The sequence below is a fragment of the Pantherophis guttatus genome, chromosome 5 (genome assembly GCF_059756535.1).
Source record: "Pantherophis guttatus breed Tessera chromosome 5, ASM5975653v1, whole genome shotgun sequence".
Lineage (NCBI taxonomy): Eukaryota > Metazoa > Chordata > Lepidosauria > Squamata > Colubridae > Pantherophis > Pantherophis guttatus.
The window spans coordinates 85,841,025-85,858,074 of NC_142067.1; the positions used below are offsets into that span (position 1 = coordinate 85,841,025).

The 17,050-nt window shown below is 38.7% G+C and overlaps 1 protein-coding gene, 1 long non-coding RNA gene and 1 pseudogene across 2 annotated transcripts in view; all 3 read left to right on the top strand.

The window, feature by feature from the left end:
* LOC117676160 (uncharacterized) overlaps nt 1–14,800 on the top strand; it is a 49,235-nt gene extending 34,435 nt beyond the window's left edge. Inside the window, exon 5 of the long non-coding RNA XR_009621095.1 lies at nt 14,743–14,800. This is a non-coding gene — a long non-coding RNA (uncharacterized LOC117676160). The remainder of the gene's footprint in view (nt 1–14,742) is intronic.
* Nucleotides 6,329–12,321, top strand: LOC117676151 (uncharacterized). The gene is made up of 2 exons (XM_034435421.3): nt 6,329–7,960; nt 10,378–12,321. Exon 1 carries the CDS (start codon nt 6,408–6,410, stop codon nt 7,341–7,343), a length of 936 nt encoding a protein of 311 aa, XP_034291312.1. The 5' UTR covers nt 6,329–6,407; the 3' UTR covers nt 7,344–7,960; nt 10,378–12,321.
* Nucleotides 10,540–12,321, top strand: LOC148113499 (uncharacterized; annotated as a pseudogene).
* Nucleotides 14,801–17,050: the final 2,250 nt, after the last annotated feature.

Below are 17,050 nucleotides of genomic sequence, written 5' to 3' on the forward strand. Positions count from 1 at the left end.
AGCAAATTGTAAAAGAGGTTTTTCATGTAGCAATAAACTTTCTGAATAATGAATCCAAAATTATTGTTAGTTAAAAGAATTTAGACATTAGATAGTCTTTCTCTGATTTGTAAGAGCTAATTATTTTATTTTCTATTGCTTTGACAACTGTTTAGAGCCGTGCTTCTTAAACTTGAGAACTTTGACATGTGTGGACTTTAGTTTGAAGTCCAAATCTAAATTTGAAATCTAAAATCTGTGTACTGTAAGGTCCACAGATCTTAAAATTGCAAAGTTTGAGAAACACTAGTTTAAAAAATCTTATTGTTGTGGAAAATAGAACAGTTCAGCCTGAAAGATTAAAGGATCAGAAAATTTCCTCATGTGTGGAATTTTGTTTGTTTATACAACTGTAGGCAATCTAATGAGTCGATCACTTTTGGGGGCTGTTTTAATAACATTACAGTAAAAAAAATAAAAATAAAAAGAGGCCTTAGTCAACTGTAAGGATGTCTACAGTTTTGCACCTGTCCTACTCACTTTTTTTCTTTTTCTGAATGGTAAACACCTGCATACAATTAATAAGTATGCATTCACATTTGAGAATGATGCCATGCTTAATGTTGTACTATGTAGCATCAGCTTCCATTCATGTAGGGATCTACTAAAAACACATGATTTCCCAAACTTTTATAAGTGACACTATCTTTGATCTGATAAATGGCCAGAGGCAGGCAATAAAATACATCCACCTTCCCTTTTTTCTCCTTCTCTCAGCAACCTAGCGTACAATTCCAGTTTCCTCAATGATTTGATAGTCTATTGTGGCATGGTGCGAGAAGGGGGTTGAGGGGTTTTTTAGCTAAATTTTTAATGAAAATTTTAAGGGGACCCGGGAGGAAGGGAGGGGGTTGTAAAAGGGGACCCGGAGTGGTTCAGATAGCGACTGAGCGGGGTGATGGGTTGATTGGTTGCAACAGAGGGGTCATGAAAGGAAATTTAACCGGGGAGCAGGGGGACGATAGGAAGGGCAGTAATTGAAACAATGAGTGGGAGGGGCAGGTATGACGGGCGCAGGGGGCCATATCATGTGTTGGGGGTGCGTACACGCTGCTTACGAGCAATTACGCACTCCGGCCCCCAATGCGCGACTCGTGTCCTGGGTTGTGCAGAGTCTCAGGCCCAGGGTCCGTGGCTGATGTTGTGTAATGCCAGGTCGGTTGTTAATAAAGCCCCCCTCATTTGTGATCTTATTTTGGAGGGGGGTGCAGACCTGGCAGGTATTACGGAGACCTGGTTGGGCCAAGAGGGGGGGGTCCCCCTTGTTGAAATGTGCCCACCAGGTTTCCATGCATTTCATCAGCCAAGGGCCCAGGGGAGGGGTGGGGGAGTGGCGGTGATTATTAGGGAAAGTCTTAGTCCGAGGGAGACCACTGTTCCTCAGATAGCCAGATGTGAGTCCCTCTTTGTGAAGTGGGGCCGTGGGGTGCAGATGGGTTTGCTGACTACGTACCTGACTCCCTGCCACGTGGCAGTGACCCTGCCCGAGCTACTCGACGTCATTGCCGGGGTGGCAGTTGATACCCCCAGACTTATTGTCATGGGGGATTTCAACCTTCCGTCTGCGGGTGAGGCGTCAGAGGTGGCTTGGGAGTTCATGGCTTCCATGATGGCCATGAACCTGACCCAGTTAGTTCACGGCCCAACTCACATAGGGGGACACACTCTGGACCTGATTTTTGTCTCTGGTCAGTGGTTGAATGATCTTGGTAGAGGGGACCTAGACATCAAACCCTTGTCATGGACAGATCATTCGCTCCTTCACTTGGACTTTCCTACCGCTTTCCCCCACCGCAGGGAGACGGAACCGACAAAATGGTTCCGTCCCAGGCGCCTGATGGATCCCGAAAGGTTCCTGACGGAGCTTGGGCCGTTTCCTGAGACTCTGGCACACAACTTGACTGAAGAGCTGGCGGCCGCCTGGGAGAGTGCAGCCACCGGAGCTTTGGACCACGTCGTGCCTTTGCGGCCCCTGACCCGATGCCGATCACAATTGGCTCCTTGGTTCTCTGAGGAGCTGAGAGAGATGAAGCATCGGAAAAGACGCCTAGAGAGCATTTGCAGGACTAGTCAATCCGATTCTGACCGGACACAGGTGAGGTCTTATATCAAGATTTACCTAGTGGCGATAAAAGCGGCAAAATCTAATCATTTTTCCGCTCTTATCGCATCTGCAGAGAACCGCCCAGCCACCCTGTTTAGGGTGACCCACTCCCTTCTTCGGGGGGGAGTGCGGGAAGATCCCTTGCAGGGTCATGCTGAGGATTATGTGCAATTCCTGCATGATAAAGTTGCTCGGATTCGGGATGGCTTGGACTCCGACTGGATGTGTCCAGGGGAGGAGACGAGGGTAGGTCTTGAGAATATTATCTGGGAGGAGTTTGATCCTGTGGCTCCCAAGGATGTGGACAGGGTCCCGGGTAAGATTAGTGCCGCCACGTGTTTATTGGACCCGTGTCCCTCCTGGTTGGTACTGGCCTCCTGGGAGGTTACACGAGGCTGGCTCCAGGGAATTATAAGTGCTTCTCTGAGTGAGGGTGCCTTTCCTGCCGCCTTGAAAGAGGCGGTAGTGAGGCCCCTCCTCAAGAAGCCGTCCCTGGACCCGGCTGAATTAGCCAACTACCGTCTGGTCTCCAACCTTCGTTTTGTGGCGAAGGTTGTTGAGAGCGTGGTGGCATGACAGCTTCCCCGGCACCTGGATGAAGCTATCTATCTGGACCCGTACCAGTCAGGCTTCAGGCAGAGGTACAGCACTGAAACGGCATTGGTCGTGTTGGTGGATGATCTCTGGAGGGCTCGGGACAGGGGTTGCTCCTCTGTCCTAGTCCTATTAGATCTCTCAGCGGCTTTTGATACCATCGACCATGGTATCATGCTGCAGCGGTTGAGAGGGTTAGGAATAGGGGGCACTGTTCTGCGGTGGTTCTCCTCCTTCCACTCTGGCCGCTCGCAGTTTGTGTTGGCAGGGGGGCAGAGGTCGACCTCGAGGCGCCTCGCATGGGGAATGCTGCAAGGGTCGGTCCTCTCACCCCTTCTGTTCAACATTTATGTGAAGCCGCTGGGTGAGATCATCCGTGGTTTTGGGGTGAAGTGTAATCTGTACGCTGATGATACTCAGCTATTCATCTCCACCCCAGACCACCCCAACGATGCCCTTGATGTGATGTCTCGCTGCCTGGAGGCCGTGCGGGTCTGGATGGGGAGGAACAGGCTCAGACTCAACCCTTCCAAGACCGAGTGGCTGTGGCTTCTGGCGTCCCGATATAGTCAGCAGGTGCCATCGCTGACTATTGGGGGTGAATCCTTGCCCCCCACAGAGAGGGCTCACAATCTGGGTGTCTTCCTGGCTGTCTTTAGAAGAGCATATGACGGCCGTGGCCAGGGGGGCCTTTTATCAGGTTCACCTGATTCGCCAGTTGCAGCCCTTTCTGGACCGGGACACCTTGCACACGGTCACTCACGCCCTTGTCACCTCCTGGCTGGACTATTGTAATGCTCTCTACATGGGGCTCCCCTTGAAGAGCACTCGGAGGCTCCAGCTGGTCCAGAATGCGGCCGCACGGGTGGTTATGGGCGCAATCCATTGTGCCCACGTGACACCCCTCCTGCGCGAGCTGCACTGGCTCCCAGTGGTCTTCCAGGTGCGATTCAAGGTGTTGGTCACCACCTTTAAAGTGCTCCATGGCATGGGACCCGGGTACCTTCGAGACCGACTTCTGCCACCAATAGCCTCCCACCGGCCAGTTCGCTCCCACAGAGAGGGTCTCCTCAGGGTGCCATCGGCCAAGTTATGTCGGCTGGTGACACCCAGGGGGAGGGCCTTCTCTGTGGGAGCCCCAGCCCTGTGGAATGAACTGCCCCTGGAAATACATAAGATCTCCGACCTCCGGCTATTTCATTGTGCACTCAAGACCCTGTTGTTCCGCCAGGCTGGGCTATCAACATAACAATTTTAAATTGGGTTTTAAATTCCTGGGGTTTTAAATTGAGCCAAATTCATTTAATAATTTTAAATTATTTTAATTGATGTTGTCTTGTGTTTTTAATAGGCTGTACACCGCCCTGAGTCCTTCGGCAGAAGGGCGGTATAGAAATAAAATTCTTTATTTATTTATTTATTTTATATTAATAATACTAATTAGGAATAGTGCTTTCTGGCAGACCTCCAGTTATTTGGTTGGTGGGCTTCTGGAAAGCAACTCCCATGGCACAAGAAGCTGCACAAGAAGTGACTGAAACCCACTCCTGGGGGGGGGTGACACTTGGTGGGAAGGGAAACCAAGGTGAAAGATCCATTATTTATTTTCTTTAATGTGTTTCAAATCAAAGGACAACATTACTTGCTGGCCTCTTTACAAAGACAGATTAGAGTTTGCTACGTTGATGTTGTTCAGGTGATGAAGTTGAAATGTTTTGCTGTCATTTTAGCGATGGAAGGAATGTACCTAAATCTTGCTATAACAATCAGCTCCCATGCTCATTCCTGAGGGATGTCTCCTAGCATTAAAATTTAAGAGATGCCACACATCCTTTATTTCTCTTTTTTACTAAGTGGAGGGAAGAGGTACAGAGATCATCTGGACTATTCAAAGATTCCCCTGACAAGATGTAACATGATGACTGCACAAATTAAAACTTTGTTCTGACCCCAAGTCTTCTTCGGCCATAGTAATTAATTACAAGCAGAATTAATCACTTCAATCAAAACCCATGTCAAATACATGGAGCCCACAGGTAGGAAAATGCAAGGCCTTTGGGTGGAAAGAGATGGAGTTATGGCTGCCTTTCTAGTCAAGATAAATGATCTATTAAATTACAGGCATGCCCAGCTTTTTAGTTCCTGTTCTCTGGGAGGATTGCATTCAATTCAGTCAGCAATTATCTGTAACATGAGAAAAAAATCTTTACTCCAGAAACAAGCTCTAAAAGGTCAAAACGTAATCTCTGTCTTCAAAAAGACTTTCCAGTGTAGGTTTGATGTAATAAAGAAAGCAATGTACTGGTAAATACATTGAACTTCTATACCTGCATCACCCAACTTAATATCTTTGTCAGATGCATGGGAAAGCAGGAATAAAAATCTTGAATACTGATGAAAAATAAGGTTGCCTAATATTATTTGTTTGCCAAATTATTGATTTGTGCGTGTGAATTTTTTGTTTCCTAACAGAGAGAATAACAATACAGCAATGGCAAAATTAACAGAATACTATATATGTCAGGGCCTGTGGCAGGCCTGAAGATCCAACAAAAAAGATGGGTTCCAGGCCTGACAGTATATACATAACAGAACTTTAACTAAATTTAAAGAGCAAATTCAAGTTATGGAGGCAAGATTAAATATAATTTTTTAATGTTGTGTGTTAACCTCTTAGGAAAAATACAAATGCCCTTAATGAATATGTGTATATTAATTAATTAATTAATTTCATATTAATCCTTAGCTAATTATGGTACACTGAATTAACTTATTGTCTGAATGAAACATAAATTACCTGATCACATCTTAACTAGCCTGTTGTGTAAACCAATCTCTTAATTTTTAATTATGGTGATAAAATCAATGGGATCAAGATTTTGGATGCAATATCTTCTAAATCTGGTATAAACATGACATGAACAATTATAGGTCACTGAGAAAGTTGTTAGACATCGAGCCACTTATTTTCATTGAATCTTAGGTACTACTGGTACCATTTTTCTTATGCCTATTTGACTTATTCAAAGATTCATGTAAACTACGTGCAGCCTAATGATATTATAAACAAAATGTCATATCTTCTTATAAAGGATTCTTGTAGCAAGTCCAGAATAATTTGATAAAGCTAGATTATTGCTCACATGTTTTACTGCAATTGATTGTAAATGAAAAAAATATGGTTTACATGTGCTAACTTATAAAACACTTATACATTCACAATCAAATGCAATAAAATATTTCTTCCATTACTGTAGGGTTATTACAATGCTCATCTGTATGGTTTTTGGAACTGCAGTTACACGAAATTGCAAACATCAGCAATTCTCATCTTTGAGCAGTGTTTCTAGCATGTACAAGGACACAGGGTGAAACAATGTATAACCTGTAACATTTGCCGCTTTCAGTGTATCTTGTGTAGCTATCATTGTGTGTGAATACATGCATTTTCTCATGAAAACCAATGATGTAATTACTAACCAATTATTGTGCCTTGGAGATTTGTTAACCAATAATAAAGTAACACGCATAGTAGGTGAGAACTGAGAAACTTAGAAACTATATAAACTATGTCTGATGCTCAATAAAGTTGCTGTTGATTCTACTCTTAATTCTGCTATCCGTGGATGTTTTCCTTTCACTCATCTCACACATCTTCAGCCTCCGGGAAATGAATGCAACATTTGGCGCCCGGAACAGGGACCCATATTTCGTCCAGGCAAGGACAGGTGCACCGTCAGCCTTTGGGCTGCTTCTCAATCTTATCTCTTATAAGGTTTCTGTAAGTATGGGTTCTTCGCTTTCTCAAGGACAAAGGAAGCATGTAGATGATTTACTTTATCTTCTTAAAAAGTCTGAACTTTCTGTTTCACAGAAGGCTCTTTATCGGCTGGTACGAGAAATTGCCTTAACTTATTCATTCTATCCTGATAGGGGTTCTTTAAAATTGTCAGATTGGGAAAAAGTTGGCAAGGTTTTGCATTCTAAGATAAGTTTAGAGGTAGATATTTTGCATGCTTGGCATCTATGTAGACATGCTATAGAAATGTTTGGTCGGAAGGAAGAGGAGCTTTCTTCTCCTGTAACACCTCCTTCTGACACTCTGCCTGAAAAGGAAGCTTTGACTTCTGACTCTAAAGCTGAAGTTTCTAAATCTGAAGTACTTCCTTCTGCTTCCTCTGATATAGTAATACCTTCTGCTCCTTCTGACACTGAAATACCTTCTGCTCCTACTGATATTGAACAAAAGATTTTGAAGCCTCTTTCTGAGATTTTGAAACCTCCTTCTGAGATTTTAAAACCTCCTTCTGCTTCTTCTGTTCCTTCTCCTTCTGTCTCTTCTGACATTGAACAGAAATCTTCTAACATTGAACTGAAACCTCCTCCTTCTAATATTGTTCTAAAGTCTTCTTTTCAAAAGATGGTTGAAAATTGTAAGGCAGATGTTGCTATTTCTGGGGAAGAGTTAGCTGAATTGTTGTCAGTATGTCCAGTGCAATATCAACCAGGACCACAAGCTGGACAACAGATTGCAGAATGGGAAGGTTTGCCATTTCAAATTTTACGAGAGTTGAAGAAGGCTATTTCTGCTTATGGAATTATGTAAATCTTCTCCCCCTTCCTCCTCCTCCCTCTCTTGTGCATCCTCAGCCACAACAGGTAGCGCTGGGATCGATCTAATTACTCAAGAAGACTTGGATTTTAAATTTCCTTTAGAAGTTAAACTTGTTTCTTCTCAATACACTGGTCCTCTCCTTTCTGGATTAGTTGGTATTATTTTACCTCGCTCTTCTGCTCATAAATTAGGATGTTTTGTAGTTCCAGGAGTTATTGATTCTGATTACACTGGAGTTATTCTTATGCAAATTTGGGTTAATATTCCACAATTTCTTCCTAAAGGATCTTCTGTTGCACAACTTCTTTTTTTTCCTTATAAGGTACCTAATCCAGGTACTGGACAACGTGGTAATTCTGGATTTGGTTCAACTCTTAATTCTATAGGACTTCTTCAGTCTATTAATTCTTTTAGACCACTTCTTACTTTATATCTTAATAAACAATCTTTTCAAGGTCTGCTAGACACAGGTGCCGATGTTACTGTCATCTCCCTTTTACAGTGGCCTGTGCAATGGCCTAAACGTGATGTTCATTCCTTATGGGGCATTGGTGGGTCTACAACTGCTTGGCAAAGCATTCATCCCATAGTCATCACAACTTCTGCTGGTAAGTCTGTCTCTTTACATCCTTACATTTTAGATATTCATACTAATATTTGGGGTAGGGACCTTCTTTCTCTTCTTAATGCTCATTTGATCTTAGATGATGGCACTTCCTCTTAAATGGCTTTGTTCTACACATGTTTGGATTGAGCAATAGCCTTTATCTTCTGAAAAATTGATTGCTCTTCATTCCTTGGTACAGGAACAATTGACTGCTGGTCACATTGAACCTTCCACTAGTCCCTGGAATACTCCTGTGTTCGTTATAAAAAAAGAAAAGTGGTAACCGATGGGGCCTTTACAATGTGGCCTACCTAATCCTAATTTAATCCCACAATCTTATAAATTGTTAGTAGTAGATTTGAAAGATTGTTTTTTCACCATTCCTTTACAGTTGCAGGATAAAGAAAAATTTGCTTTCACTGTGCCTGTTTTAAATAATAGCCAACCTACACAATGATATCATTGGTCTGTTCTACCACAAGGTATGCTCAATTCTCCTACTATTTGTCAATATTTTGTGGATCAAGCTTTGCAACCTTTTCGTGCTCAATTTCCTTCTTTTTTAGTTTACCACTACATGGATCATATTTTAATAGCAGGTCCTGATTTTGATGAAGAACAAGTGCTATAAGCATTGACTACCATTGTAGCAAGCAGAGGGCTCTACATCGCTCCTGAAAAAATACAATGTACTGAACCTTATTCATATTTGGGATTTAAAGTTTTACAATCTTCCATTCCTATCTTACTTGAACTTAAAGTGCAATCTTCATATACTTTGGTCCAATGGCAAAAACTTTTAGGTACAATCAATTGAGCTCGTCCATATTTTCAAATTTCTACAGGAGAAATGTTACCTCTCTTTTCCTTGTTAAAAGGTTCTAAGCATCCTGAGGATCTGGTGTCTCTTACTGCTTTGCAAAAGAAATGTCTTCAAAACATTCTAAACAAACTTAAACTGAGATATGTTGATAGAATTGTCTCTATAGCTACTAAATTATGGTTAGCAATTCTTCCTACTTCACCTTTACCTACTGGTTGTCTTTATTCTCCTTTTACTGAAAAAAACGATTCATATTCATGAATGGTTGAATTTGTCTGCCTCTCCTCCTAGAAATATTTTTCCTTATCAACAAGCCTTAGAAGAATTGATCATGAAAGCACGACGACGATCTTTGCAATTAATAGGTCATGATTTGGATGGTATTGCTTTCACTAGTACTACACAAGTACTAAACTTGAACATGAACATTTAATGACTGTTTCTGATTCCTATCAAATTGCTTTTTCTCAATATCTTGGTGATATTCAATATTCTTTACCTAAAGATCCTAGAATAGTTATTACAAATACATTAAATCTTTCATTTTCTTCTATTTTTACTCGTTCTCCTCTTCCTGAAGCTTTAACAGTGTTCACAGATGGATCACCTACTCGTGGTGTTGTGGTTTGGACAGATGGTCAACAATGTTTTTCTAAATTTACTTCTACTCAGACATCTGCCCAACGTTCTGAGTTGGCAGCTGTTATTTTGGCTTTGAGATTGTTTTCTGATCAGCCTATTAACTTAATTGTTGATACAAAATATGTCTTTCTTGCAATGCAATCTCTTCCTTATGCATATTGTTCTGTTTCTCTTGATGTTAATCTTTTGTCTTTATTTTTATCTTTAAAACATGTTTTGGAAGAATGTGTCTTTCCTTTATATGTTGAGCACATTAGGCCATACTCCTTTTCAAAATTCTTTAACAGAAGGAAACAGACAAGCTGATAAAACTTTAAAAGATGTCATAATTCTTTTTTCTGATCCTGTTGCTAGTCATTCATATTTTCATCAAAATGCTAAATCTTTGGCTAAACAATTTTCTGTTCCTATCTCCCAGGCTCGTGATATTGTTCGGGGATGTACTTCCTGTCAACAATTTGCAATTCCTTTTCCTATGGGAGTAAATCCTCGAGAAACAAAAGCCAACCAAATTTGGCAAATGGATGTCACACAATTTACATGCAACCACTGACACATATTCTCATTTTTTATGGGTTATTGCTTCTAGACATGAGCGCACTTCTGATGCAGTGTCTCATTGTCTTTCTGCTTTTTCTGTAATGGGAAGACCAAGTCAATTGAAAACTGACAATGATCCAGCATATACTAGTAAGGAATTTACTTCTTTCTGTCAACAATGGAATATTCAATTGATACATGGAATTCCTTACAACTCCCAAGGGCGAGCTATAATTGAGCGAGCTCATCATACATTCAAAGCTACATTAACTAAATTAATCAAAACTGAATCTGGTCCATTCCATTTGCGAAAGATTCAAAATTTGATCTCTATTGCTCTGTATGCATGGAATTACTTAACATTTTTAGATTCCTTTTCAGAAATTCCAATCAACTTACATTTTCATATTCAGGATCCTGTTTCACGACCTTTGGTACTCTATCGTCAACTTCCTGATCCTGCCTGGCGTGGACCTACAAAACTTATAACCTGGGGTCATGGTTACGCTGCAATTGAAGATCTGCAAACGAAACAAGCTGTGTGGATTCCAGGCCGATGTGTTCATCCTTATCATGGAAAAACAAATGAAAACTCTCAAGTTACAACATCCTCCACTCTTGACTTGGGACCAATTTGAAGTTCAACAACGATTCAACAAGTCCTTTCTTATGTGCTGTTTTTTCTTTTTTTCTCTCTCTCTCTATTTTCTGATAATTCTGAAGCAATTATTGATTTTCCCCTTAGTCCTAATCTTTGGATTCGTCATGCTCAATATATGTTTTTGATTCATGGTAGTAATATAACTTTATATTATGAACCTCCTATGGCTTTTGGTCAAGTTGCCTTTATTCCTAATTTAGTTAAGTCTTCTGCTTTCATTGTTTTGCAACTTCAACATATTTCTTCTTCTTGGTTATTTTCTACTCCTCCATATGAATTGAATTTAGTTAAATGGAAGTATCTTTGTATTAATCAATTTACTAGAGGTTTATGTTTTTGTTGTTATGCTCGTCATAATTAGCTTAATAAATGGTCTGATTATTCAAAAGCTAAACGTATTTTAGATAAAGTAGGGAATTATAGTTATTGTATTCAGAAATATTGGTTATGGGGTAATATTAATGAAACATCACAAGGACATAATATTATACCTGATATGTATCCTGATGATTTTCCTATTTTTCAAGTCACTGACGTCTCTGATATGGGATCAAGTGGATCAATCTGTGCTGGATGGCAATTAAAAGATCCTGCTATGTGGTTTTTCTTTGATAAATATGCAACAAATGTACACCCTCAAAACTATCAATGTGCTGCAATTGGATATTTGTCTTTACCTGTACAAATAGGTGTTTCTGATAGATTGTCAACTCGAAGGAGACGTGCGGTCATGGGATCAACATGTTCTGATGAAGTCATTATTGATACTCAACTTTCTTCATTGCCTACTTTTGGACGTGCTTTAGCTGGAGCCATAACTGGAACTATTACTTTGGGATCATATCCAGGAATAATAGCTCAAGAAAATAGACATTCTGTTCTGGGACTAACATGTCGATTGGAGAAATCTATTAATGCTACTGCTGCTATTATTTGTGATTTGCAAAATGAAATCGAAGAACTAAATTAAGATTTGATTCAACAACGCTTTGCTATAGACTATTTGTTAGCTCGTCAAGGTGGATTTTGTACCTTGGTTGGTCAACATGCTTGTGCTGTGCATTTTCATTCACTTAATAAGACAATTGAAGATGAATTAGCTAATATACAAGCTGATATAAAAAATAATGTACATGTGGAATTTTCTCCTTTTGCTTGGCTAACTGATTGGTTACCTGATCTTGCTTGGTTAAAACAATTGTTTTTCTATGGTGTAATTGTATTTGCATTACTTATACTTTTTTGTTGTTGTATGCAATGTATTCCTACATTTTTTGCAATGTTTTGTAAGTCACCTCAATTTACTTTAACCTTCATTAAAATAAAAAGCGAGGAAATGTAGGGTTATTACAATGCTCATCTGTATGGTTTTTGGAACTGCAGTTACACGAAATTGCAAACATCAGCGATTCTCATCTTTGAGCAGTGTTTCTAGCATGTACAAGGACACAGGGTGAAACAATGTATAACCTGTAACATTTGCCGCTTTCAGTGTATCTTGTGTAGCTATCATTGTGTGTGAATACATGCATTTTCTCATGAAAACCAATGATGTAATTACTAACCAATTATTGTGCCTTGGAGATTTGTTAACCAATAATAAAGTAACACGCATAGTAGGTGAGAACTGAGAAACTTAGAAACTATATAAACTATGTCTGATGCTCAATAAAGTTGCTGTTGATTCTACTCTTAATTCTGCTATCCGTGGATGTTTTCCTTTCACTCATCTCACACATCTTCAGCCTCCAGGAAACGAATGCAACACATTGCTTGAATAAATCTTATATTGACTCAGGTTATGATCCATCTCAATGAATTTTAAAACCAGAGAAGAGGGAACAATGATGTATGTAGAGGTAAAGCAATTTTCTACATGAATATACCAAGCCAAGTGGCAAGTTCCCTCATTCCCGTATTATAGTGAATGATTTTTTTTTTCTTTCCATGATGAGAGATGTTCATGCCAGCCCAAGTCCAACCAGTTGCTCAGCCCTCTAGTAGATAAATATTCTTTATATTTTGTCTCATGCACTATGGCATCTACCAGATTTATGGGACAAAAATATTATAATAATCCCCCAGTGAGACACTAGCTTGATGTGGTGGTGGGGCTTGTATGCTCTGAGAAAGATGTCAGCTATGCCAGAGCTTCAACCATACTGGATAGATCTCATCAGAGGAGTTAGAGAAAGAGCGTGTCTCCCATAAACAATATTGTAAAATGTCACTTACAAAAAACTATATTGGATCGGTCGTCAACAAGGATTATGCTAGGTGTTGGAATTCATAGACATCTGGTGACAAGTGGGTTAAAGGACTCAGGACTAAGCAACCAGGACCAACAGCTGCAAGACTACTGGAAGAAAAGTTGCTTACCTGTTGCAAATATACAAAGAAATGATATGCTATTATAAGTCATGTCCAATGAGAAGAGGATACCTGAAAAGAATGTACCATTTCTGGAAAGAACATCCAGAATCAGAAATAACAGAACAGAGGCTAGGAGATGAACTTTGATTTACAATAAGAAATAAAGTATTCACAGAAGTAGAATTGTAAGAATTACAATTCTACTTCTGTGAATTCTGCTGAATTCTCTGAATTCTGCTAAAAAAAACCAAAGCTTTGCCAGAAATAACTCACACAATAGAGACAAACCAGAGGGAGTTGGTAGTAGAGGAAGCCACTACTGCTAAAGAATTATTCACAATATCAATCCAGTCTTTATTTGTCTTTTGCTATATAAGACATCATTGGTGTGTAAGAGACACAACAAACTTAGCTGACAACACAGGGAAAGTTTGTGAAAAACCTCCTAACTGATAGGGGAAAAAAGTTATAGATGATATCTTGTTAATGTCTTTCATTTTTAAAAAAGTCAGTTCTAAAGCAACAGATAAGAAAAAGCTGTGCAGTGAAATTAAAGCTCAGCCCCTGAAAAAAAAAAAAAAAAAACCAAAAAACCAAGCTGTACACAGTTGTCTTGCAGTTGGGCTATGGGCAGCAAGTCCTTGGCATTTGTCGGGGAGATTTAGATCCATATCTGTGCCTTGGCCACCAAATTCACTGTATGACTTGGGGGTCAGTTAATCATTCTTCATTTGCTATTATTAAAGTCTGTGAATGGATATGGCTGAAAAATAGTATGCATGCCCTTAGAGGAATTTGATAAAAATATAATAAAGAAAAACTAAGGTGGGGTTGTTGTTTGATAGTAAGTTGACCTTTCTAACTTGCTCTGCCAATGAGAGAAGATTTCTTAATTAAGATGAATAGTGATGATATCACAATCTGAAGGAACAAATATATTACAGCCAGAAATAAAGCCCATTCTATTTAAAGTGTACATCCATTTACATTTGGTGTACCTGATACTTGGTTTTAACAAAACAATCTTGTCAATGCATTGGTTAAGCATTTTCTGCAGATGAATAGAACAATTAATATTGACTTTTTAAAAGCAGCATTACTTTTGTTAAAATATATTTGTACTTATAACTGTTGTGAAAAATATCTGAAGCCTCTTTATACATTTTTCTTTTCTATTTTTCTTTAACTTTTTTCTTTTCTTGCACCTTTTGCTTTTGTTAGCTAAAAGTATTAGCATTTGTTTTCTCTTTAAAAGTTCCAATAAACATTATACATAAAAAAGCAGCATTGCTCTTTTTTAGGAAAAAAATCCCCAAAATAATGAAAATATAATTTGTGAAAATACCCTAACATCAAAACTATACTGCTCTGTCAATCTACTACCTTATATCTACATACTGGTGTGTGTGTGTGTGTGTGTGTATCAATGAACAGTTAAAAATATTAAAGAGATATACATATTAAATACTGCCATGCAAGCACTGCTGCTGCTGCTAAAATTGTTTGCAACCAATTTTATTTTCCGATTTTTAATAAATATATGTATGATATATACACTGTTGCTCAAGTATACAAATGAAAGCAGCCATCATTTTGGATAAGGAGATATTATCTCTAATACTCATCAAACTAATTTCAAAGGATGTTATTGTATGTCCTTCCACATAGTTCAAATTGATTATGCTGTAAAGGGGTATGCAAAAATGAAAAAAAATAGAGCAAAACTATATATCTTTACTTACAGACAATATTGCTCCTCTTCAAGATGACTAATTTCACCCAGGTTCCAGGAAAGGCAAAGTGACTGCTGAATTTCTTCTCCAGTGAAGTTTCTTTTCATGATTTTTAGAGGATTTTGAAGATATTTTTCCGGGATTCTTTCAGAAGGACAGTGAAAGGAACATAGCCACAGAAATAGCTGAGGAAAATGTTCAGATAGGATGGTGATGATGACATAGACACTGGAGAAATAGAGGCAATAAATACTTGAGACCAGTCATATTTCATTATTCTGCTGGGTAGAAACATGATATTCTTACAAGACCATGCACTAAAAGCATTTAACAGAAGGAAAAACTGCAATAAACAACAATGATCTTCTACCCTGTCCCTATCCTATTTTAACAATCATATGGTTTTCCACTCATATTCAGATATGACATTCAGACTTATACACTTCTATCAAAACAACTGGGGCCAAATCAAAGTGTTGAGCTACTTAAAATAGATGTTTTAAAACAATGTTATCATCTAGCAATCCTTTAGAAGAGTCCAGGAACTAAAAATTTTAATATAGCTACCAGAAAATCTACTGAATGAGAACAAATTGCTAAAGAAAGAAAGACACTTCAAAGAGCCCTCTCAAGTAAGACATCAACACAGTTCAGCTATACTGCAAATAAAGGGATGTGTGTTCAATATTCATTCAGTTCTGTACAATAATTTATGAACTTACAATGTAACACAGTGGTTTGTGACTGTTTTTGCTGATGATAGCCTTATATATTGTATTCAGTGGTACCATATTCCATTTTCTATTGTTACAGTAGTCTCAAGAACTCATATTGAGTTACGTTACGTTATTATAGTACAGACTACATGGAAAGCTAAGCCTAAAGAAAATATATTTTCTGAAAGCACTGTGTTGCAATTACAAACTCTATAAGCTGTTCCAAACAAATTGTCAGCCTCCAAAGCTGCTTAATTATTATGCATGCTTGTATACAGTACAGTATATTTCCAATATTAAATTATTATGGAACAACCAAATAAATTGACCTAAATTTAATTTAATTTAATTGGGGGGGAGGTAAATCTCTTTTGAGAAGATTTACATAATCTTTGGATATTGGTGGAGGGCTGTATAAACACACTCTCGTATTTCTTTCAACTATGTATAATCATTACTTTTTCCAGTTTTTATATTCTTGAGTGCAGAAAATCCCATCTCACAAACAAAATGTTAAATTTGCATGAAGATTACCAGAACTTTTATTGTTTTGCAATCTGAGGACATTCATTCTTCATTCATACCCCAAATTCATCAAGAGCCACTTCCTCATGCTTTAATTTCAAATTGCAATCATTCCATATGTTCCACTAATTATTATTCTTCTGTCAGCCTAAGCTGGGATTGGTTTGATTTTGCTTCAATAAAGGGGTTTCATAAGCAACCTAGTTTTCAATGGATATATTTATAAATAGTACTGAATTTTCTTTTCCTGCACTCCAAGATGCTCAGCAATTAGGCATATGACCTCATTATTGCTTCTCACAGCAACATTTGGGAACATCGCCATATTGTCTTCCTTCCCCTTCACAGTGCAAATTCTCTCACAGAACATTAATTTTGTTTGAAAACAGATTTTTTTAGCTTTGTCTTGCATGCTGTAGTTTTTAACAATTAAACTTTAAGGATTTAGTATTTAAACTTTAACATGTTAGAGTTCTAAATATTTAAACCTAAAACTTTCAAAGATACAAATTAATTGAGGTAACTGGCAGACCAAATAGTGTCTGTCAGTGACTCACAAAATTCTTGTTACTCAAGAGAAAAGAAAGTTAAACATCCCATTCTTCATTCATTCATGGCAACGCTTTCCTTAAATAACCTTTTGACCTCTAGGAAGAGAACGAGACTCAGATGATTTGTTCTAATTTCTTTACAATATTTGACAAACAGGTGTGCTGATATGACTTGATGTAGCTCACCATTAAAACATAGACAACTGATGATCAAAGAAACCAGACTATGACAGAATGTGGTATAAAGCTACATATTTGCATCTCAAAATAGCCCTGTAGTGAATTTAGCTGCACTTTTATAGTCTAGTGCAGGGCTGTCCAACTTTGGCAACTTTAACACTTGGTTACTTCAACTCCCAGAATTCCCCAGCCAAAATGGCTGGCTGGGGAATTCTGAGAATTGAAGTCCACAAGTCTTAACATTGCCATAGTTGGACAGCCCTGGTTTAGTGTTTTGTTTAAGCATTGCCTCAGCTGGGATGATTAATTAATGTAATCCACAGATTATTTTACCTTCACATTTTTTT